The sequence below is a fragment of the Triturus cristatus genome, chromosome 5_1 (assembly GCF_964204655.1).
Source record: "Triturus cristatus chromosome 5_1, aTriCri1.1, whole genome shotgun sequence".
In the NCBI taxonomy this organism is placed as follows: domain Eukaryota; kingdom Metazoa; phylum Chordata; class Amphibia; order Caudata; family Salamandridae; genus Triturus; species Triturus cristatus.
The window spans coordinates 494,862,575-494,887,317 of NC_140587.1; the positions used below are offsets into that span (position 1 = coordinate 494,862,575).

General features: G+C 43.2%; 1 protein-coding gene across 7 annotated transcripts in view; it reads right to left on the bottom strand.

Annotated features, from left to right (window-relative positions):
- RALYL (RALY RNA binding protein like) overlaps positions 1–24,743 on the bottom strand; it is a 1,712,955-nt gene that overhangs the window by 208,792 nt on the left and 1,479,420 nt on the right. For all 7 annotated transcript variants that reach the window (XM_085605346.1, XM_085605349.1, XM_085605348.1 and 4 more), the window contains one exon: positions 9,630–9,677. In XM_085605346.1, the coding sequence (XP_085461472.1) occupies positions 9,630–9,677 (48 nt within the window). The remainder of the gene's footprint in view (positions 1–9,629; positions 9,678–24,743) is intronic.

Sequence of the window (24,743 nt, forward strand, 5' to 3'; positions counted from 1 at the left end):
CCTCCAATAAAAGGCACGGGGAGCGGGCTGGGCGCCCTCTTGCTCCTGGCTCGCTCCCAGTGTCTTCCGTGTGCCCCACGCTCGGGGCGTATTAATTATTTCCCCACCCACCAGCCCAAAGCACAAGCTATTGAACAATGCTAGTCAGGGTTGCAAGTTAAGTTGTACATAGGCCTTTTTCCCGTTGAAAGGTAGGATTGGGTGTGGTTAGGTAGGAAGGTTGTCTGCACTTAGGCCTTTTTCCCGTTATACAGGTGTGATTATGTTATTAAACAATGTTGTGGATACCTAGGCCTTTTTCCCGTTATATAGCTGTGATTACGTTGTCATTAAAAAAGTAATATTGTGTGTACTTAGGCCTTTTTTCCCATTAGCACAGCATGCTTTGTATCTATATTGTTTGGTTTTAGCGTAGTGTAGTTGTCCTTTAGCGAGTTCTTTTCCCTAGGTTCATCGTCGTATTTATTAGGGTTGGTCAGGCGGTAAGGTCATGATCGGTGAGCAGCAATTTAAGGTCCTAAGGGGGGCGTCACCATCCACGGAGGGGGCGGCCCAGGGGGAGGGGCCACTGGTCCCTCCTAGAACTTCAGGGGCAGGAATATCCGCTAGCTGCTAAAAATGCGGGGGAGGGAGTCACGCTTTCCTTAGGCTGGTAGCCACCCCGCACATACACCATGACGTCAGCATATGACGCAAAGTGTAAGGGCCCTCCTTGTTGGTTAAATGGAGTTCACGATGCCGACGGGGTAGGCGGTCCCCTGTCGCGCCTGCGCACCCCTAGGTAAGGGCGTGGTTAGTAGGACTTGACACCGGTTATCGACCTTGCCGTCCGGCCAGAAATGTTAGAAGGCAAAATTCAGGCAGGATGTTAGATTCGGATAGGAAACACGCTGTATTAGACGTTTGTTAAGGTCAGCCTTTGATATTTGTCTACGATACTGTAAATCTAATGTCATGAATTTTGCTTATTCTTACATAACTGATGTAATGTTGATATTCATCCTTTTATTTTTTTGTATAATAAATACGGCCGGGGGGTCCCTGACCCTCCGCCTTCCAAAGATAATTTTCTTATGACAATTCTTCAAGGTGGTGTGGAAAGCTGGGAGGGGAGGGTAGCCAGTCACGGACCATGTTGCATGAGCTACTTCATATAAGTAATTAAAGGAACTAGCTGGACATGAAGGCAAGCTCCTATTGGATATTAAAACAATACAAGGAACAGAACAGACTGCGGTAGGCGGGTGATCCCTCTGTGAGGGATTGGAAAGTAGCCAAAGAGTCTATATTTTTTTACTATATACCTGATCAGTTGCAGTGATTCAATTACCCCTTCTCTAATCAGCAGCTTTGCAGCTGGGCTGCATTGCCTTCTTTGGTGGTGTTTTACAGGGCTGCAGGGAGCTCATTTGTATGGACAGGTGTTGTTGATTCATCGAGGAAACTTCAAACGGGAAGGCTTGTTATGTGACACAAAGGTTGGAAAAGTTATACATTACCCATCATTATTGCAGAATGGCGTCACTTGTGCATCTCTCTGCTGAGATGATTGTTAGGATCGCACCTTCCTTTCTCATGTCGGGGCTTTGCTGTCTTTCCCTGTGCCTATTAGTGTCTGCAGCGCCGTCCGACCTCCTCTCTAAAGAGCCGGATGCTCTTTTGATTTGCTTCCAGCAGTCAACAGTTCTGCTCTTGCGCTGCCTTGTCTGCAAGAACACGCGGCGCCCTTTTTGAGAGCATCATCAGGTCAACATGTTCCGCTTTGTTTGCAGTGGAAGCAGTGCTCTGAAACCAACCAATGCTGAGGATCGACCTTTCTAGCACTTCCACTTAAATGCCTTGACAGGAGCCTGATATTCTTTGGCGCCAGTGGATCAAACGACCACAGCCGCTCAGCGATACATGCTCAGCCATGCTTCTGGAAGGCTCTCTTTTGTGGCGTCTTCTAAAAGAGAAACGCACCTTCCAGCTACAGCTTGTTCGTCAGGCTGGAGAACACTGCCTAGCGTGCTGCAGGAAGCAGTTAGATCAATGCTTTGTAGACCAATCCTTTGCATAACCCCATGCCAGCTTTAATGTAGCCTTCAGGGTGGCCCGTTGGATATACACACCTGTTTACTGCATGAAGTTTCTATATTTAAGCTGTAAAGTTATGAGAAATTAAATGCTGAAATGGAACAAAATATTATCACAATCCATAACAAGCTTTATGTGCGGATCCCATAGTGAGTCACCTATCAACGTTGATCTTCTGCCGCCTTTCCAGCAGTTGAATATTCCTGGTGTTGAACGTAACTGAGACCTATCCTCTTTCTGGTTATGTCCCCTTAATGCGTACCATCAACCTGACGGCACAGTTTTTAAGAGTATTTAGCAGCAGCCAGAAGATTCTGATCGTAGAAAGCTGTGCAAGTTAAGGCTCTGCACTTTACCTTGGGAGTTGCACAGAAAAGAGCTGAGGTCTTTAGAAGTTAAAAACAAACAAAAGTAGGGACCACTGCAGAAAAATCAGAAGTAGATCTTTCATCACAGTGAATGGCCCACTATGGACACAGAGCCAAATACAGAGCTCATAGAAGTCACCTGTCCCTGATGGTTTTCTGCACCCAAGTGTAGTAGTATTAGAAATATTAGCAATCTTAAAATATTGTGTATAATATGAACACTCTATGTATGCAATAAAATTAACAGGCAACTGTCGCACAGATAAACTGGCTTCGAAAGGTATCAAGATTTATGCCACAAACTGCTATACAGTGTGCATTTGAAGTATTTGAAGTTTTGATCTGCCGTAGTAGACCAGCCTTCCAGGAATGTCAGGGGCTTGTAGCAATGCTGCCTTTTACATTCATCCAGTTGGTGTCCAGAAATTATGGCGATCCCATAGCTGGCCATGATGTACATGGTTTGATCACACGTGGAGGACAGGGATCTGGGACGCTCAAACAATATAATTAAGGTTACAGACTGTAAAGGATGTATTTGCTAACATCTTACCGGGCTAAGGTACGTTAGGTAGATTAGAATGAGAATAGCTGACAATCCTGAATGAAACCCTATAGACATCTGAAAAACACACTTGAAAATGAACGTCATCAGTGCAGTAGCAAGGTAGTCACTAGCTATAATACAAGCAATGGAAATATTGCTCCACTACCGCCCTCCTCCGATTGTGGGGATACTGAGATAATATAAAGTCCTACGCTGTTGATCCAATGATCGCACCTTGCAATTCAGTTCTGTTGGTCGTGCTACTCCCATTGTTGACGACAGCCTGGACAGTGCTTGGAAGATTTGAAGACAATGTCATAGAAGGTTTTGACAAAGAAGGCTTAAGAACAAATTTGCAACACTAACATTAGCAAAAACTGGACATAATTTAAAGACAGCTTAGCAAAATGATTTGGAGTTTCCAAAATTAGAATGTTCTAACAAATATAGTCAAATTGTGTTGTTTAGAGCACAATAAGTGGGAAATATTGGCAGAATTTTAACTTAAGTAATATGTAGGAGTGGGATAGCCATATTCTCCAAACAATCTAAAGAAATATTGTGGCAAATTGTGACTTTTAAGTCTCTTTGCCCAGCAACCTAGAACACAACTACACATAATTTAAAGTTGGAGGATGTGGGGATCTCCTCAAAGACAGTTTTGCAAACAATTATTTTCAGTATAGTAACACCAGTCTAAAGTGAATAGAATTTAATAACAATTTTACAGCAGATTTACAGGAAGTTGATAAGGAATGTTGAGCTGAATTGTGCAGTTTAAGATAAACCAGGGATGTAATATGGGTCAAAAGTGGAAATTATTTAAATATAAACAACAATAGGAAATCCTGGGGTTTACAAGAGTGTTAAAGAGAGTGTTGCAGACCCCAGGATTTCCTATTGTTGTTTGTACTGTGATTGGGGAATGAATCCTGAGTGGTCTTAAAAGTTTTCCCTGGGACCCTCCGGCTTTGAACCGTCTTTTGTTACAGTATAATGATTTAAATATGCCACATTCCAGTAACCTATGTTGTGGATTAGGCATTTCAAATGTCATTGTTCAAAAATATTATGAAAAATATGTGAAAACATTGCACTGATTTTAAATGATATTGGTTAAATAGGAATACCGAGAATGTGATGTGATTTAAATACTATTCTGTTTGGTTGTTCAGCAGTCTTCTACCAAGCAATATTCAGAAAAACACGTGGTATATGAAAGATTTTGAAGCAAACTTGACTTGCCAAAGTACTCACATTCGACAGAAACTAGATTTAATTTCACACTGGACATTAGGGGCCTTCTGCAGAGGGCGGTGAAGCAAAAATTACACGTTTCCCTATTTCTATTCGGACATATTGACAATTTCCAACAATGTCTACTCAGTTCAACCAGTACCCTACCATATTTAGTATGGCCCAACCTTGTTATGTTATGTTATGTTAATTAATCTTCTAACGCGCACAGCTACTCCAAGGAGTGTCCCGGCGCGAAACCTTGCTGTTAACAGTACCTCACTGAAGCTAGTGCTGGTCAGAAAAGCGACGTATCCCAAGACATGCTTCCCAGTTTACCTAAGCCACATTCTACAGGAAGGCCTTGTATGTAATGCCTCAAAAAAGCATTCTGACTTTCCCACCAGGCAGACTTTGCATGTCGTTTTCACCCAGTTCTCTCCATACCACAGCATCAGAGGCCTGAACATCTCTTCACCTTTTTCCTTCATTCAGTCTACCCCCAGGGTACCATCCCATGCTAGGCACACCAGTCAGAATAACTATGCAAAGAAGACTCAAAGAAAACACATTTTCAGAAGCGATAGGTCATACACTCAATAGTCTATTGAACTGCTGCTGCTCTGGAAAAGAGAGGCATCTGCTCTTAACCGCCCCTACATCAGCAATGCTTGTTTTGTTCCAGTAGTCTTTTCTTTTTCTTTCCACATCGAGAGAAATAGTTTAAACAATGGAATGGGATAGCATTAGCATCACACATCTTTTGTACGGGAATTATTGAGAAGTTACCAACGACTCACAAAGGGTATACTCTTCGTGACCACAGGATTTACAGATCAACCAGTGTAGTCATATTGAGGAAAACACGAGTGCTCCTCGGCTCCTTTTTGGTTGAGTTGTGGTGTTGGCCGCACGTTGTGCACCGCTAACAATCTGGGGGTCCCGTAAATATTATCTGCTTGGTTTTGAGACTGAGTTTTAATCTAATATATTTTATTAATCCCTTTATTAATACTATAGCAGGTTATCAACAACAATCAATATATTCCATTACGTATTTTCAGTAATATGGATCCCTAATTTATTTTCCTGTATGAAATCACAATATTAAAAATGTTCATAGCAATATATTAGATTTCATCTGTCTTTCTAATGACCCTATAGTACCTATCAGTCGATTGACTTAAACGCATATTATGTAGCTCAGGTCAAGTACCTTCCTCAGGACATAAAAAATAGAATGTGCTTACATTTTAAGTTACCTGGACTATGTCCCAACCTCGCACTCCTTTTTTTGTTTGTTTTTTAAATCATATATGTTATTCCAGTTTTCCACCTGTGCTGACCAGGAATGTGCAAGGTCTCCAATATTGCACTCTGAAATCCCAGTGCTGTATGCTGGTAGTGGCTCCCCACTTACCTGTTCTGATGGCACTTAATATCCGAACCATCAGGTTCTGCTTCAAAACTCTTAATGAAATATCAATGAATACTCTTCAAACAATAATGGTCAAGTCGTTGTGGGGCACATGTATCAACATTTGTAATAGCGATTAATAATTGCAATTTTCAGCGAATCGCAATTAGGTAATCGCTATTCCAAATGTATGAAACTCCAAGAGTTTCATTTAGCAATTTGTAGGGGGGTTGCAAATCAACCTACCTCATTAATAATAACGAGATAGGTTGCAATTTGCGACCACCTAGAAAACGCTAAAATCATAGGGATGGTGACCTGCTGGGGTCAGCAGGTCACCATGTCCATGATTACTTTTCAATAAATCAATTTATTTTTATAAATGCAGACCGTTTTCCTTTAAGGAAAACGGGTTGCATTTAAAAAAGAAAAATTAAAAGTTTTCTTTTCATTTTTTAACAGCACAGTCCGTGTGACTACCACCTGCTATTAAAAAAAGTTTACCACCATTCCCTATTTGCGAATGACTTACCACCAACTTGAAGTTGGTTTTAAATTGTGAATGTTTTGCGACCACATTCACTGTCACCCTAAATACGCCCCTTCCAAATAGCAAATAGCCAACCCATTTTGTGATTCGGAACAGGTTAAAGAATCACAAAATAGGGTTTGATACATTGAAAAAGCCTTTTTTGCGTACGCAAACGGGCCGATTCTGAGAATTGACCCCTTTGCAAATTTAAAATTGCTTGATACATGTGACCTTGGGTTGTATATTCACAACAATCTTGTATTCGATATTTGCAGACAACAACCCTGTAATGGATTCCAGTATTGATGCTTGTTAATCAATCAGTGATTGATTAACAAGCATCAATACTGGAATCCATTACGGATGTTAAGTGCGACCAGGGCAGGCAAGTGGGAATCCACTACCAGCATACAGCCTACATTTTAAACTAAACACATATGATACTCATCCCCAATCAAAAGGGCATTCTTGTGGTCCACCACGGACTATGGCGGATTCTTTGATGTCAAGTTGCTGTTAAAATGGTCTGCTTCATCTTTGGCATATGGTAAACAGAGACAGCCAACAAAAATATAGATATATCATATATAGTCATTATAAAGATTCATAAAGCCTAATAAATGATCACAAACAGTTTTAATGTTGACATTTTATATGAGAAAATACATCTTTTGTTAAGATGGGCATGACTCACCTCTGCCATTCATTCTCTTTTTCAACTTCCAAGCTCCACCCTACATTTTAGAGTCGGTAACCTAGTTCGTACTGGGGCACAATGATTACCATGGCAGGCACGGTGTGGGCTGCAATGCTGCCAGACCACTCACTGAACCTGGCGTATTAATCCCCCTCTACAAGAGGAGTCACATGGGACAGTTGAGATCCTGTCCAGGGGCTACAAGCTTGTCTGGACCTTGACAGCATAGCGGGTATCGATATTCTGTAGTTCATACTGTTGCACATTGATACAAACAAACGATATTATTATTATTATTATTTTTATAGAGCGCGTAGTCACCCGTAAGTATCCCAGCGCTAGGATCAGTACAACTGGGGAGTCAGCGGGGGCAGGGAGGGAAGTCGGTTAGGGGAAAAGGTGGGTTTTCAATTGCTTCCTGAACCGTAGGTAATTAGGTTCAGTTCTCAGAAGGTGAGGTAGGGCGTTCCAGAGGCGTGCGGTGTGAACCGAGAAGCGTCTTCCTCCTGTTCGTGCCTTCTTCACTCTGGGAGTGACGATAAGATGTTCCTGGTCGGAGCGGAGGGATCTAGGGGCTTTGTAGGGTTTGATAAATTTTTCCAGGCTTGGGGGGCCATTGTTTTGAAGCAGTCTATGTGCCAGGCAGAGGGCCTTGAACATCACACGTTCTCTCACCGGGAGCCAGTGGAGACGCTTCAGAGCTGGTTTGACCGAAGCTCTGGCAGGGGTGTTAGTGAGGATCCGGGCAGCTGCATTTTGGACCCTTTGTAGTTTGTTCATGGTTGCCTCTGGGGCCCCTAAGTAGATGGAATTACTAAAGTCGAGCCTGGAGAGAATCAGGCCTTGAATCAACAGTTTCTGGGATTTGTGGGGGAGCAGGGGCAAGATCTTTCGAATTGACCTGAGCAGCCCAAAGCACGTCCCGGCTACCTTTTTTGCTTGTGTTACAAATGAGAGGTCCTTATCAAGCCAAACACCCAGGCTTTTTACCTCTGGTTTGGGGTCTGGAAGCGGGCCTAAACTGGGAGGCCAGATGTTTTGAAGTGGAGAGGGTCCCTTCTGACCAAGGAGGAGAATGTCAGTCTTTGAACCGTTAAGTTTCAGAGACGATCTGTTCATCCATCCTTGTATCTGTGTCAGACAGTTGTACAGGTCCGCAGGTTGTTGTCTGGGATGTGAAAGGGACACCACTAACTGTGTGTCGTCAGCATAACTAACGATGCTCACCCCGAACGGAGTAACAACCTCCTCCAGTGGGGACATGTAGATGTTAAATAATGTGGGGCTAAGGGAGGAGCCCTGAGGCACGCCACATTGGAGGGGGGTGTCGGAGGAGCGGGTGTTATTCTCCCAGATTTGAAAGGACCGTTGACTCAGAAAGGACGATAGCCAGGACAGGGCAGTTCCTTCAACACCGACACTCCTGAGTCGTTGGATAAGAAGCTGGTGATTGACAGTGTCGAAGGCCGCACTCAGGTCGAGGAGGATCACTGCCACTGATCCTCCTTCGTCTAAGAGTGCTCTGGCCTCTTCCACCGCCATGAGGAGGGCGATGTCGGTGCCCTGCCCGGGGCGGAATCCCGTCTGCGAGCTTTTTAGACGGTTGTTGTTCTCCAGAAATTGTGAAAGTTTTCTGTTCACGAGCTTTTCCGCGATCTTGCTAGTTCCCGGGAGAAGGGAAATTGGTCTATAATTTGCTAGGTCGGCAGGGTCAAGGGAAGGTTTTTTTAAAAGTGCCTTGACGACTGCCGCCTTCCAGCAGTGGTGCAAGACCCTCAAGCCATGATATCCTTTCCCATAATACCTTTTTTGAGTGTTGCTGAGTAGCCAAAAGACCACTTCAGTGTTGTGTCGAGAGCCTGCTGTGCTACTTGCTTCTACAGGGTCATCTGGCAGACATACACCTCTGGGCAAGGATCCTGGTGATCTGTTAAAGCATCACAGTTTAGCCATCAAGGTAGAGGACCTCTGATGTCAAGTCAGGATGCTCAGGGGCACAGTGGTACTCCTCGATTCACCTTTGGTAGACGGTGGCAGTAACACAAAATAAGCAGGGCAGTAGTGCAGTTTCTACTCCGTGCTCTTATTCTGCCCCTCAGCAATAAATGGGAGGCTGCTGAGTTGCTAAAGTTGGGACACGGGTCCCTCCTCTCTGATCATGACGGTAAAAGTGCGTAATGTCACTTGGGTAACACATTTGCCATTTTGGTGAATCAATGTCTTTATAACGGGAATGTAAAAGTTATCTTAAAATATTATTTACTGAGCACCACCATGGATGAAAAAGTACATTCATTTTCAGAACCAAGGCAAAGAACAACTTCAGGGCTTGGACTTTTGGTACTGTACGTTATGTGATATATTGCTGTATTCCTCGTTTGGTAATGGACTATGTTAGAAACCTGTGGGTACTATCTTGAGACACCACTTTGCTGCCTTTAAGTACTGCCTTGGCCTGGAACTGTTCTTCTTTCTGGGGAAGGCTTTTATTACAAGTTAAGTCTAAGTATTTGCGTCTAAGAAATAAATATTTAAAATCTTGAATCAGCATGATTTTTTTTTTTTTCTGTGCCACCAGAAAGAACATTTATTTTTTACCATCTAATGAATGGGCTTCTGCTATATAAAACCGAACTGATCGACATTATGCAAAACAGAAGCAAAACAAGATTTGTAAAAATCACATTACGCATTCCCCAACTAACAAAATACAGAAATTGTTAGGACATGCAGAAATGAAATAAACCTGCACATACCGGCTATAGAAATCATCCCGGTAGTATTCATAATCAATGTCATAGCCACTGTGGAAATAAAACAAAAAGCAATAATGAGCCGCAGTCAGAAAAATGACATTAATTTGGGTCTTTGCAAGATTATAATGGCAATATAACTGCACACTCAGGGATATATTTTCCTCATTGCCGCTCTGTAGCTACAAATGCATGCAAATGGGCTCGCTGATGGGTAATTTCCGAGCCTGCCGTAATGTCACATCAAACAACCATTATAGGCCTGAGAATATGAACTAATGAGTAGCCGAGTCGGCGCTGCAGAGCGTCGGCAGAAGGCGCCGCAGTCGCACCGCGGCCAGTCCTGCCATTTGCTGCGGGGAGCGAATGTTCAAAGAGCTGAGATTGCCTCTCCTTCTCTGAGGTAATGAACAGAAATGTAAGCAAAACACCTATTAGAGACAATTGTTTTCATTTAATAAGGAGCAAAGATTTGCACATGGAGGCGTTATTTGGCATTGCATGCATTAAACATATTTACTTATTAACAGACGCTGCATTCTGAGTTTTGTACTTTTTAACTAAAGTAGAACTTTGAACAGGCTTATGGGGGTTAAAGAGTTTAGTATGTTGTATAGAAGGCACATTTCATTCCACCACTCTTAATATTTCTACGGAGACATCTGGTACCCAAATCACAAAATGTGCCCCCGGGGGTATGCCCGCAAGTCCTGAATTATAAATTCAGCATCCGCGGATACTCACGCCGTCTGTGCGGTAGGCTTTCTCCAGCAAAAAGGGGAAGGCAGGGAAAAAGGGGGGAAGGGTGGGAATGAAGGAGGGGGTGTTCCCGGGATTAAACTAAATGTTCCTACAAGGAAGGAGATGAACACTGAATAAAGCATCATTTTGAAGCCCCCCAGAAACCTTCCCATTGGTTTTACACGCTCCTTTTGAACGTCTTCAAATAGGGGTTCATTACAGATGCCTATCAAATCCAGATTCCACAATTTGCACTAATTATCACACCTGCGGACTTTTTACCCGTATAATATTTTCCACATAAATATGGTAGGCAAAAACTGACATTCTGAGCTGCATGCAAACCATAAAACGATGGAAATCCACACATTACCACATTATCTCTCATTCCAACATGTGACATCAGAATGAGGCGGAATACTGTGCCTGTATGGCCTCAGGGGGTTGGGGTTGGATGTGCGCATGAAAGTCCACAATCTCTGTACATTTCATTGCTTATGCGCACATAAGTTTGGGGGAAGGCCCATATGCCTGGCTTGCTGACCAGTGTGGCTCTTCTATCTTTGGCCCTCAATAGTTTTTACTGTCCATACTCACCACTGCAGTGACTATGTCGTCTATCATTTGTGGACTGCCTACAGCTGACCACTGAACCGAAAGTAGAAGAGATACACGTCGCAAAAAAAACTGCAAAATCACCATACACTTGGAAAGAATCGTTTCTGTTTTTAAAGTAATTTTTTATCTAGGTGAAAGCGTAAATATTTTTTAGTTTTACAATATTGTAACACTAAAGTATATTTTTAATAGACATTGATGAAATCTCAAAGAGGGAAAAATGCAGTGAGACATTTGTAAATACTGTAGTACAGTTGCTACAGACAAATAGGGTTTACTGTTGAACTTCTGGAAACATTGTTGCAGATTGTTACGAATACAACCAGATAGTACGTGTGAATCTCTCCCAAGCCCAGTATTTCTATACCGCAATCCTATTCGTCGCTTCCTGCCCCTACAAGGTTAGTCAGTACACTTCGGTTGGGCTCTCTTTAAAATACAGGTCCTGCTCTCATGCTAGCTCTTTTCAAAATGTGGGCCTTTGAGCACCCAAGGACCTGCTTCTGTTATTGGCATTTGGACAAATCTGAGGTATCATATTTGAGCTGACTGCCCCTTGACTCTTGTCTAGGACCAAGCAGAGTGCCAGTTTCTCTTTGTGTTCCAGTCCTTTGCCCCAGTATGTCTTGTGCATATTGCAGACTCCACTAGAAGACAGTGAAAGACTTGCAAATAAGGTTTTATATGGCCATTTTTTCAGAGGTTCACATACATTCTGGACTTTTGGTTGTAAACTCTCTGTACCCTGTCTATGACTACCTGGGAGACCGAATTAAAAATGCCTGTGTGTATACTTGAGAGGAAATCCACTCTGGAAATCCTATTTCTCTTAAATTGCATTTTATTAAATCCAAATAGAAAAACAGCCAAACACTGAAGTGAGGGTGTTTGATTAACAACTGAAAAATCAAAAAAAGCACCAGCAATTTGTGTGCTGTTTCTAAAGATGCTTAGTGTAGGAAAACACCTTTTTTATGTGGTCACCCCTATTCTTTGCTAAATTTTGTCATTGATTTTTTTCTGGGGGACTGCTATCAAGTGACCAGTGTATGTGCCCTGTCCCCTAAAAACAACATGTCAGATTGATGTACACCTAATTGGCATATTTAACTTACCTATAAGTCACTAGTATATGGTACAAAGTGTACCCAGGATTTGAAAGGTAAATGTCAATACCAGACTGCAGCATATATCGTACCGCCACTAAGATGACAATGCAAAACAAGACTGCATTCCACCTCTAATAATTTGGCTATGCAGCTTTAAACCGCAAATTTGACCTGTGAGAATAACCCCCTTTGGCAGCCTTAAACTCTGATTTTAAATATTAACAAGTCACCCAACTTTTTCTCCAGTGCCCATATGGCAAAGTGCATGGTATTTAAGATTAGGACATGAAAAAGTTTTCAGTAAAACATGCCCTTACCATGAAAAGGCCTAAAAAGCTATTTTCACTGTACAAGGGCTAGCTGTTCCATTGGACAAATTGGGAGCTAATGTTAAAACTAAATAATGTTGTCTCCACCTAGGAACCATATAAAAAGCTACGTTTTGGAATGTGTAAAATATACAAAGGGCACTTTAAAAAAGTTACATAACGCCTCTAAAAGCCTATATCCCGAAGCTTCTAGCTGTCATAAAGCAGCCGAACAGCTCCTTGATTAGGTGTGAAGTGGATCCCGGAGTTGAGACAAATAGCTTGGGTGTGAGAAGGTGTCCAGTTCCTCTGATAGGATGACAATCTGGGCAGTGCCAGGATCTTAATTATATTCAAAGGGGGCATCCTTGTCACACACATATGTGGTTCACAACTGCCCCCCCCCCCCCACCATATTGTCCTTCTAGCCAGCCAGGCACCTACCTCAGTGGGAGATGAGCTGACCCAAGAACTGATTTTGAGTGACCACCAGGAGGGTATGCTCATTTCCCTGGCTACACCTTTAGGGTGACCAGAGGGCAACTGCACAGGGGAAGACAGGCTCTGCCATCTTTGTTTCAGATAAAGAGGGACAGTGTGGGATTGTTTGTAGACCAGCACACAGGAATTGCTGCAAAAGTGGGTAGTATTACCCCTGGGAACTTGTTCCCTATTGGTAAGGGGCAAGGAGTCACCCTCACCTAAAGGGTAATGCCAGGCATAAATGTGGCACCTCTGTGCACCTTCTACAGAACCCTACTGAACCTGTACAAGAGAGGAGGACTGCACCTGCTAAAGAGACCTATGAGGGGAATCCTAAGGGCTGGACCTGCTCCCATTTGGAACCCAGAAATAAGAAGTGGGCTCCTCGGGACAGTTGGTTGACCTGCTGTTAAGCTACGGGGACACACAAGTTGCCCAAAGCCCACCAGCTAGCCCACCTGACCAATGGCTACTCAACCTGCCCTGGACCCTTCTGGTGGTTTCTGTTGGTGTGAGTCCTAACCCTCAAATGCTGTTTATTATCTGGTGTCAGAGTGTATTCCTACTGCCTTACCCTGAAATCTGGGATTTACAAACTTTCACAAGTCTTTTTGCCAGAAGAACCAAAAGAAGGCCAGGACAAACCTGTTACGTCAATTTGACGAAAGTACATTGCCGCCGGGACAAAGATTCAGGTTGCTCCTACTCAGAGCTTTTCCATAGCAGCAAATCCATTTAAGCAGGATGTCGTGGAGAAGGTATTCAGCCTTGTGGAGCCCTGTTTGGCTACAGCTTTCAGAGTTGCCCGACTGCAGGAATCCAAGCTCCCAAAAAGTCCAAAGGTAGAAATCGATCTTCAAGTGAAGGCACCAAAAGTATCGGTCTGGCCGGCAGGGACCTTCTTAGTGCACAAATGTTTAATTTCTCCTCCCCTGAGCTTTCTCACCAAAAGTCAATGGCTTCACCAGGACTTCATACAACTGTAATCTGCCCTCATGGAACCCATCTTGACCACAGCCTGCTGTCTTGCCCACTGAGGATTTTTCACTTCCATTATAGAGACTAAGTCAAAAGTTAAATCTTCCAACCGGGACAGAGCTACTCTCTGACCCTTGCTCCATCGCAGTCTTCCTTAACTCACGCCAAGGCACCAGTCAAGCACAACGAAATAACAGCGGTTGACGCTTAATGTTTTTTGGGGCAATTTTTTTATTCAAGTCTCTGGTACCACTTTTGGGATTTTTGACATTTTGGCGTCATTTTGCTGATTAAAATATTCTATATTTTTATAAATTGGAGTGGGATGTTTAATGTGTTGTATTTTTGATATTGTATCTGTTTTAGTACTTCTAAATGCTTTTCACGTTTTCTTAAGTCTGCTCTGTGCCATATCTACCATGGGCTGAGCTCCTGTTAAAATTAGCGAAACCTTTACTGGACCTAACAAGAACAGTGGCATTATTACTTGTGGGGGAACTAATATCCTTCCATCTAATAATCCATTTCTCTCACACTTAGTCAATAGATAAACACCAAACAAGTGAAAAGTGGGTGAATTGCAAGAAATGATGAGATATTAAATCCAAAAAAGCAAGGTAAAGGATCAAAATAAAATACCATTTTGAGAAAAAACATGGCGATACTATTGTAGCATTAATGCCTGCCCTCTTTTAATAATCTATACCGTGAATGCATCTGTCTTTAATTGGACCTTTGCTCGACTGTAGTGCATATGGGTTTCAGACGTTTATGTATGAAAGCCGCCATCAAGCTGTGTAAGAAGATCCTTCAAGAACTTGGCATGAATGGGAATTAATGATGTGATAGAACAGAATTCTAACGGACTCGATTCTATTACCTCTTCGCCCACTGTATATTTTTTAATAGAGAAAATGTGTCAAACAAGTTGAAAAATATGACTTGTCATGCTTCTATCTGCTGTTTTATTTGATTGGTAGATATATACGTACTGTTGTGCTGATAAGAGTGATCATTACACTCAGGGCCATCGTATGCCACATTCTAAGCTGCCTTTAAATTCTAACACACCAATACATATAGGCATGGTGATGATCAGAACTAAAGTAAAACAAATACAATTCAATTTGTCAAGTTTGTCAAACAGCTTGGTTCCGGTTTGAAAATGTAGAGTATTCTTTTGACAGCGATGGATTTTATGTGATCAACAGAATGAGTACAAAGAAGGTATGTTACATTAGCATTAAATACCACCTGTAGGGTATAGTTTTGAATCAATCAGGCCAAATTCAGAGTTTAATTATTCTGAGGATGATAACAGGATCACCCCTGAGTTGAGCTATACAAACAAATGGCATTTGGAGTAGCATTTGATCAGTTTCCTGTGGTAAAATCCAGCCCATCAATTCACGGACAGGTCAGTCCTTGAAATCAATAGATTTGCAATGGCATTGACCATGAGAAATTGCTCAGAATTTATTCTACTGTAAATCACTAGGACCATGAATACATTGTAAATAGAAGCAAATGTATTAAACATTTTTAAGTAGGCCATTATTCAAGAAGAAATCTAATGAAGACACATGATGTTACCATTCATCAGCCAATCAAAATCTGTGGATGTTCCATATGCCGCATAGTCATGTAGAGTAGAACCACAAGGCAACTAGCTAATCATCTAAAGGGGTTCCATTCTCTGCACCTTCTTCAATATAATGTCGAATATTATTGTTGGACATTTATTTACTGATAAAAATGAAATGATGACTAGAAATCTCTCAATGCAAATTTTATTCTGCCAATGGCTAAGTTCTTCAAATTATAATGTGGATATTTAATAAAGCTATAAACAATTTTCATATACTTATCATAACAACCAATACGGTATAAGCCCGAACTTCATGCGTAACTCTTGTTCCATCAGAGAAAAATAAAACTGTTTGTTTGTAATCAATATATACTGTTCCAATTTCAAAGCTCAAATATTTCCTATAACATAAAATGTATTTTCTAGGTTCAAGCTGGTAGATCAGCCTCTCTTGAGGAGTCTCTAAGCTTTGGTAGCACTTTGTGTTTCAGCATGGATACATGGATGCTGAAATACACAGGACTAGGATACTAAAATGACTCCTGGCATCAAGAAGATATCCAAAAACTCACGTTTCTGTTTGACAAAGTAATCCTAGCAATGGAAGAGCTCTTTTCTAAGTCCATTCCTATATTGGGTTACTTAAACAAGAACCATCACATTTAAAAACAACATGGACACATGATTCGGCGGAATCTTCATATTTAAAAAAACACCTTCTTCAGGGCGCCAAACCAATCTTCCAGTGTTCTGAAAACAGAAATATTTTTAGACACCTTTTTGTTATGTTAAATAATTTTATATAGCATGAACAAATGCCCGGAGACATCTAGGCGCTGCTGGATTTCAGAGAGTATGAAGCTGAATTAATAACTAAAAAGCCATGTTTCAGTGCTTTGCGAAAGGACAGGTGGTTGGGCAGAGATTTAATATGCAGAGGAAGAGTGTTCCACAATTTTGAAGCCCCTATCACACAGTTCCTACTGCCCCAGGAGGCGCACTTGAAGTTTGGAATCACAATGCATTTGGCCACACTTGAACGGAGGAGCCTCTCCAGACGATACCAATAAAATCTGCATTCAAGACAATTTGGGCCATGGTTATGCAGAGCCCTCAATGTGATTCACAGGGCTTTGAAATTGACTTTTTGTTTGATTGGGAACTAATGAAGCTTCGGTAGAGCTGGTGTGGCAGAGAAATTTGGGGATTCCCAACAGAAGCCAAGAGGCCACATTCTGAAAGGACAGCAGATTGTTGACAAACTGCGCTTGCATGTTAAGATAGAGCCCGATGCAGTAATCCAGCTTTGACAGCACCACTGCTGTCACTTCTATTTTCTGCAGAGATGGAGTGATGTAAGGGAGAATCTTTGTCAGTAACTTTAGTGTATAGAAGGTAGCAGAGATAGTAGCGCTGACCTGGTCCTCTAAGACAAGTTTGTTGTCCATGAGAAACCCAAGGATCTTAACCTTCTTTGCTGGTGACGGTAACGGTCCTAGATTCTGTGACCAGCAGGAGGATGTCCAGAAAGAGGTATCTTTGCCAAAAAGGACGACCTCCGTCTTGCTCTATTTTAGTTTAAGACAATGTTTGGCCATTCAATTGTCTATGGCAAGCATACAGTCATGAAATCTATGAGCAGTGCTGTCAGAGGAGTCAAAGAAGGAAACCACAATCTGGGTATCATTGGCTGATGATACAAGAGAGAAGCCAAATGATCTAATCAGAGCGGCGAGGGGCGTAACGTAGACAATAAACAGTGTTGGTCTCGATGAGGACCCCTGCAGCACTCTGCAAGGTGGTGAAAAGGACTTGGTTTCAAACTCTATTAAGGACACTGTCTGTTTTTTGCATCCACATGTGATTTTTTACGTCACAATGTAGGGTAGGGGCTTCTTCTAAAATAAAGAATTGCTTGTCAGTGATTTATTCTCAATCGCCATACATATTTTGATGTTAATTCTTTATGTTGTGGATAAAGAATTTAATATCTGGGGAATCTGATTTGCTTTGATACAAATGATGCAAGGTTATATAGGGTTTGATTGTGTTATTAGGTGTTTGAGCCTCACTATGATCTTAGTTTGGAGGTTCTTCACTAGTTTAGGCCAGTTGGTACTTTATTACTGACCCAGCAAGTATTAGGAAGAAACTGGAAAAGCTGCAGTTAAATATTTTGTATTTGATTTGCCTCGTTAAATTCTACACACGGCTGAGCAGCACAGAGTCTGCCATCCCACTTTGGGCCAAGTGTACAAACACATTTTCCCATGGACACAGAATTGGTAAAACCCTTTCATACATCTGGTCCTTCAAGCTTTATTTCACTAAAGAAATCTACTCCAGCATGAACTGCTTAAGAGTCAGTGTTCACAGTGAAATAAATGTGGCAGATATTATCCTTGTTGGGTGGTTGATGTGCTGTCTTCCTATATTCTGTGACTAGACAGTTACTGGTTAAACCTATTGTTTTAGACTGTAGTTTATTGGCTACAGTCTGTCTTTATTTGAGTGACGGGTAACAGAGTGCACTGAATAACAGCAACACCGTAAACAGAGACGTAAAGGAGACTTGTCACAAGAGGAACCGTGTCTTTCCCGTTTCTCTTAACACCATTGATTGATAGATGAATTAGAAAATCAGATTCACAAAAATAGAACAAAAATCCTTATTTATGTAAAAAGCAGGACACTTTATTTCTCATCCCACATTCTTGTCAAGCAGCTCAACAGAAGCAAACAACTGTGCTTTGTATGCCTTCTGCCAAAGATCAAATGAGTCCCTTACAGATGGGTTTGCTGCAGTAAGTAGCTTGAAGCAGGAATGCATTGGTTCACTGCTTAAATTGGAAATGTCAATCTTAAAGTCTAAATCACCTCAAAAACTCCTGGACCAGATCCCACCATGTAATTACATCAGTGAGCTGTTGTCCATGATGGCGGAACCACAATCTTGCTCTCGGTGTGGGCTTAGTGACGTATTCCGGGATTCAATTAACACATTTTTTGTATTTCTTTTTTTTACACATTTCACGGGTACAAGCATAGTTTGCTTGTATCAGTCTTTTGGGAATGTGGTAAACTTTGGCAACTTACTGCTGATGCTTAGGACTCAGGCAATACAGAAGCTATCTACATGTGTCAACATGGTCAGAGTTCAAGATCATGGCATTAGTTCTATTAGTCTATAATTAGGTTATACGATAAACTGTGCATGCCTCTACCACGCAGCCTAAACCAAGAGTGCCTATTAACCATGCATTCCTTTACCATGCATGCCTTTAAAACGTAATTTTGCGGAAAAGGCATGAATGGTAAAGGGGTATGCGTGGCAAAGGTCCCGACCCCCACTGCCCCCACCCTAAGCTACAAACTCCCCCACCTCTCCCCACCCTGAGGTCCAAATTTCCATACCCCCTCCCAACCCCCACGCTTTACCTAACCCTTAAATACTACCTTGACCCCTTGCGCTGTGCCTACAACTACCAAAACCCCTTCCACTGCCCTTAGGTAAACCCCTATTTTAACAAGCATGTGCAATGCAACAGGTCTCGCATTACTGAAGGTTTGAGCTATTTCCGTTGCAAATGATAATGTTTGTTATTTTTTTGTTGTCGTTGTTAAAAATTATCCCAACAGTGTCATAATTAATGGTGCAGTACCTTATGTGGTTAATAGAGGTCCATTTAAAATGCCACAGGGCACTTAGTAACAGCTAGTGGCACTGCACCCTTTTCTTGCTTCGTGGATTTTATTTTATTACTTATGCTACTGCTGGGATACTTTTTAACAAAAAAAATAACAAATATTATCATTAGTAACAGCAATTGCTCAAACTTTCAGTAATGTGAAACCTATTGCATTGAAAATGTTTATTTGTGAATGCTACCTGTCTACCCCACAAAATGGCTAGACTGAAAGTACTGTCAACACAACATCCTTGGAATAGACATAGTTTCTGTACAAAAGAAACAGAAGCGACCGTGCTCAGAATGATTGAATTGCCTTTTTGCAGTTCTATTCATGTAGTCAATTTAATAACATCTTCCTGAAGAGAATAGCCATTTCTTGTAGATTTAAAAGTACATTCAATGACCAATTGTCTTGTCACATTATTTTTGTTCTAACTACAATCTCTCTATCAAGATAGATGGATGGATGGATATATATATATATATATATATATATATATATATATATATATATATATATATATATATATATATATATATATATATATATATATATATATATATATATATATATAAAATATCCTGATTGCAAGCAAATCAAAGTACTGCCTGCAGCTTAACAGGTATGGTTCCCTAATTCAAAGAGTGGTATATCTTGGCACAGCATAGATTGTAGCTCAGGTGAATAGTAACACACTGCGGACATATAACATGCTCCTCCGCTGGTTCTGCTGGTTCTACTTGGCTAGGAGGAACTGGATTATTAGTGTGGTCTATGTTGTAGGTGTTTGATGTTCTGCATGATGGAGAGGGTGGCCTGGACAGACATGTTCCCAAGTCGCTGGATCAGGCAACTGGCTAAATAGCCGTAATGCTGTCACTGGGGCCGCCGTCCCTCGCTGTTGCACCGGCAGTGCAGCCGCTGGAGTTGTAACGTCTCGAGGTACTGCTTGTATTGTACTACTTTTACTGTTTGTGCTAGCTTTTGATTCCCTCTTTATGGGTCTTCCTGTCCTCCTTGTTCTGTTTCTTTTCTTATTCCTTTGTATGTGACATCTGGACAATTTTCCCCATTGCCTCAGCCTAGGTGACTCACTGTTCTGACCTCCGGGCAACGTCCACCCACCAGCGGTTAACTCGGGCTTTCACTCAGCCTCCAGCAGATGATTGTGCCTGCTACATGGCCAGCAGGCTGCCGAATGCCGCACTTTCAGGCCCCTAAGCTGCTGGGCTCGTATCTCAGGGCATGCCGTTGCATGGGCTGGGAGTCATCTCTGTATGTCGATAAGGACCTGCTGGGTCAGCTTCTGAGCAGTACTGGAGCGGGCAACACCATTCACTAGAAGGCCACAAGATAGGGCCAAGCCGTGCCCTTGGAAATGCTGTGGTGTGCTCAGCAAGGGGCGCTCTGAAGCTGCTCTGCCGTGGATGCCTCAAGGGAATTGGATCGGAGGACAAGGAGCACTTTCCGAAATTGACAGAACACATCAGGTGTTGCCCACCTCATCGCCAATTCGGAATGCGATGAGGGCACATACACACAATCCTCCCCTGAGCCAGATTACACAAAGACACGCTTACTGGGGTGAAGGCGTACAATAGCCACAATCATCTACCACACTTTTATTTAAGCCCTCGGGCCGCGCCCTGCCGTTAGGATGCATGCACAACACTATTTATCGTAGTTGCCGGGTGGCTCACTACAAGCGGTGCCGGAGAGCAAAGAGTGCGGACTACGGCCAGCAACACAGGACCATATGGAGGAAACGGCAGTGGGCAATGCACTAAATTAAGACACCCCATAACCCTTTATGCTCCCGTGAACCGAAGTGGGGGAGGACAGTTCACAACAAAAGTGGCCTGTGAGTGCAACAGGCAAACCCTAACCTGGACTAGATACAGTGATCCCATCATCAAACAAGTGACGGGCTGCTTGTACAATGAAAGTGTGCATTGTGTGCTGAATGTTGCAGGAAAGCATGTTGTGCCTGCAGTAGTAAAAGTTCATTAAAGAAAGTAATGCTTACAGACTTAAAAAGACGTACTGTGTAACAATCAAAGTAAAGGGGCCAGTAGCCATGGGAGGTTACAAATGAAGACAAGGCCGAATTAAGGAGGGACTAACAAGCCAATTACTGAATCCGAAGATAGCAATTACGAAGGACAAAGACACAAACCAATGAAAAATATAGGCGGAGAGTGGGCAGTGCATAGTGCATAGTCTACTACAAAAAGTCTTGCAGAGCAGCGCATGAGTGCTGACTCAGGCTCGACCTAAAACACTACCAAACCACCAGCCCTAAAAACTACTGTGCCCTCCCCTAAGCCCTAAAAACTACCCTGACTACCCATTCCCCTCCCCAGCCCTGAGGCCTAATACCCAGTTCCTTAACCTGATGCAGTCCAGCTCTGACCCAGCCCTAAAAACTACCCTGCCCTCCCCTAAGTCCTATATACTAGCCGAGTACCCATTCCCCTCCCCCTGAGGCCTAATATCCTAGCCCCTAAATAAAAAAAAACTACCCCAACACTCCCACAGTACTAAAAACTACTCTGACCTCCCAGCCCTGAAAACTAGCCCGAACCCTCCAGCCCTCAAAACTACCTCCAGCCCTCAAAACTACCTCCAACCCCCCCAGCCCTGGAAACTAGCCTCGAACCTCCCAGCCCTGAAAACTAAATCCAACCCCTCCAGCCTTGAAAACTATCCCCGCAGTCCCACAGCCCTGAAAACTATCCTGACTCCCCCAGCCCTAAAAACTACCCCGACTCCCCAACCGAGACAACTACCCACAAACCACCCTCAAGCCCACAAAACTACCCTTCACCCACTCCCAGCCCAAAAAACTACCCAGACCCCCAGCCCAGAAAACTAACCCTGACCCACCCCGAGCCCAGAAAACTACCCCAACCCACCCTCAGCCCAGAAAACTACCCCCGACTCACCCCAGCCCAGAAAATTACCCCCGATTCACCCCAACCCACAAAACTACCCGCGACCCCCTCCAGCCCAGAAAACGACCCGACCCCCCAGCCCAGAAAACTAACCTGACCCACCCCACAGCCCAGTAAACTACCCCCGACCCCCAGCCCACAAAACAACCACCAACCCCCAGCCCACAAAACTACCCCATATCCCCCAGCCCAGAAACTAACCCTGAGTCCCCAAGCCCAGAAAACTGCCCCAGCCCAGAAAACTATAGCCCAGCCCCAGGTACCTCCCCATGGATCTCTTCCTGCGAGGTCTTGCAGCTTCCGTCCCCAGCAGCCAGCATGCGTATTGTCTTAACCAAACATATGTGTGCTTAAGGCAAGTGTGGTTTTGCTGGCGGAGTCTGAAGACTTGTGGTTAAGACCGCTGTGTTCCGACTGTTCCCCCTCTAATTTACCTTACAGAGAAGAGGTGCTCATAAGACATGACTTATAGTGAAAGCATCTATAATCCCATCACATTTCTCACTGAGGGGCTATTCTTTTTCGTTATGGAAACCTCTTCAACACACACATAGTGATACTAACTACTGAGCTTTTGCGCATCCAAACACTATGAAGTGGGCAGGTGCAGCAAGGTGTTACTGTGAAAATGTGCATACAACTACAGTGCTGAAAAAGGCCCAGCTATGTTACTTTGTTGTTTGGAAAACAAGCATGCACCATGCCAGTCACAACATGGTGCACTAGCAAATGTGCAGAAAGACATTGTTAGACATCTTAGAAGCAGCACAGAAACTGATGCTCAATGGTAGGCCTTCAACCTCCTTCAGTTCCTGGGACCCTGCTCGCAGAGCAAGACTTCCTTGCCCATTACCGCAGTATGTTTGCATGCCATCCTTTCTGCTGATATATGGAATACTAAATGAATGGCACCTGACCCTGCCTCTCTCATTTAGCATTCATAATCCCAGCATTCCCAAGATGTCATATTAGGGCCAGCTCTTCCTCCGCTGCTGTGGGATTGTGCATGACACAGTAGAATCAGGCTCCAGGGTAGTGGTGGTGCATGATTCATGTTCTCGGAATAGTCTTGTTGCCCATCAAGTGCCCCCCTCCTTTTGCCCTAATTCCTGCTGCTTCACTGTACTATTGCTGCTGTGGTAATGGACCTTACCAGCGTGTGTGATCACAGCCGGATGCCTGGGAGAGAGCATGAGAGGAAAATGACTGAGCTGGCAGTGAGTGTTTTCCAGTCATGTTCCTATCAGGGGGTTCTCTGTTCCTTTGGGACAATAGTCTCACTGCCAGTGGTGACGCAAAGTCACCTTCACATAAATGTGTACTTAATAATATATTAACCTTTAACACGTTTCACCATTGTATATAGGTGTGCACAAATGATTTTACATTTAGGTTTAGAGAACGGAATGATTCACATGATCTTGATTTGCTGCCTTTAGGATGTGCATTTTAAAGTTGACATGAGTGGGCCTACGGGCCTAATTCCATTTTTTAATAAATGCTGTAACTCTGCTTTTTGTGCATAACCCTTATTTCGTTTTCAGTCACAAGAGTCATTGTGTCATTTAGAAATGTTATGTTTTGTTAGCTTACATTTTGAAGGTCCTAGCATAGCAATTAACTCCTGTGGACAATCAGGTACCTGCAGTTAGGGAGAAGAGGAGGGAAATACTTCTTTGTGAAATAGCATGAGGACCGCTATGATGGAAGAATATGGCATTGTATTATCCGTGAGGAGGCCGATCCCGAATGCAGAAGGAACACTGAGTTTTGATTGGTCATGCTCGATGGTAACCTGTGGGCAGGGCCGGCGCAAGGAATGGGCAGTGTGGGCAGCTGCCCAGGGCCTCGCACTCCGCCTACCAGCATGGGGCCCCGCACAAGTGTAACACACCACTGAACCCCATGTAACCCTGCCGATCCAATCGAAATAAAGGTGTCGTAGCAATTGGGCCCATGGGAGGAGGGCCCCCCTCCCTGGGCCTCTCAGGGATGGTGTAGGAAGGCCTATGGGAGAGGGACACTTCCTATTGTCCCAGTTGCAAAGAAACACATTTTGCAGGTGTGTCCTGCAATTAGGCCTCCTGCCTGGCTGCCCATTCAGAGACACTGTGGGAGGCTCATTGTCCAGCACTTAAGCGCCCCCACAGTTGTAACTCTCAGCCCCCAAGCAATTCTCACACCTTCAGCCCGCTAGGAGCTGTAAAACAGGTGCTTGTAGGAGGCTGAGGGGAGGAGCTGCGGCCCAGGAGGAGTCTGCACAAAGCAGCTTCCGGAGCCCTGAAGGTGTCACTTATGTACATTAGAGGGGCCTTGCACAATCCCCTTCGCCCGGGGTCCCAAAAATCCTAGAACAAGCCCTGCCTGTGGGATGTATCAATTGGATGCAACTTTATGCTTTAACTGTACAAAGCTTGTTAACTGATCCATTTTCCTCACATCCCAAACGGTGAAGAAGTTTATTTTTCTACTCCTCCACCATTTGGGATGTGAGGAGGACGGATCAGTACAGCTATCAGCACCAACTGTAGTGCTATCATGAGACATAATTTGTTAGTCCTGTACGCAGCGGAATACATTGTTAGAAGAGTAGAAGATTTTGATCGACAAACATTAAAGGGGAATTGGACATTACCAATGACTTT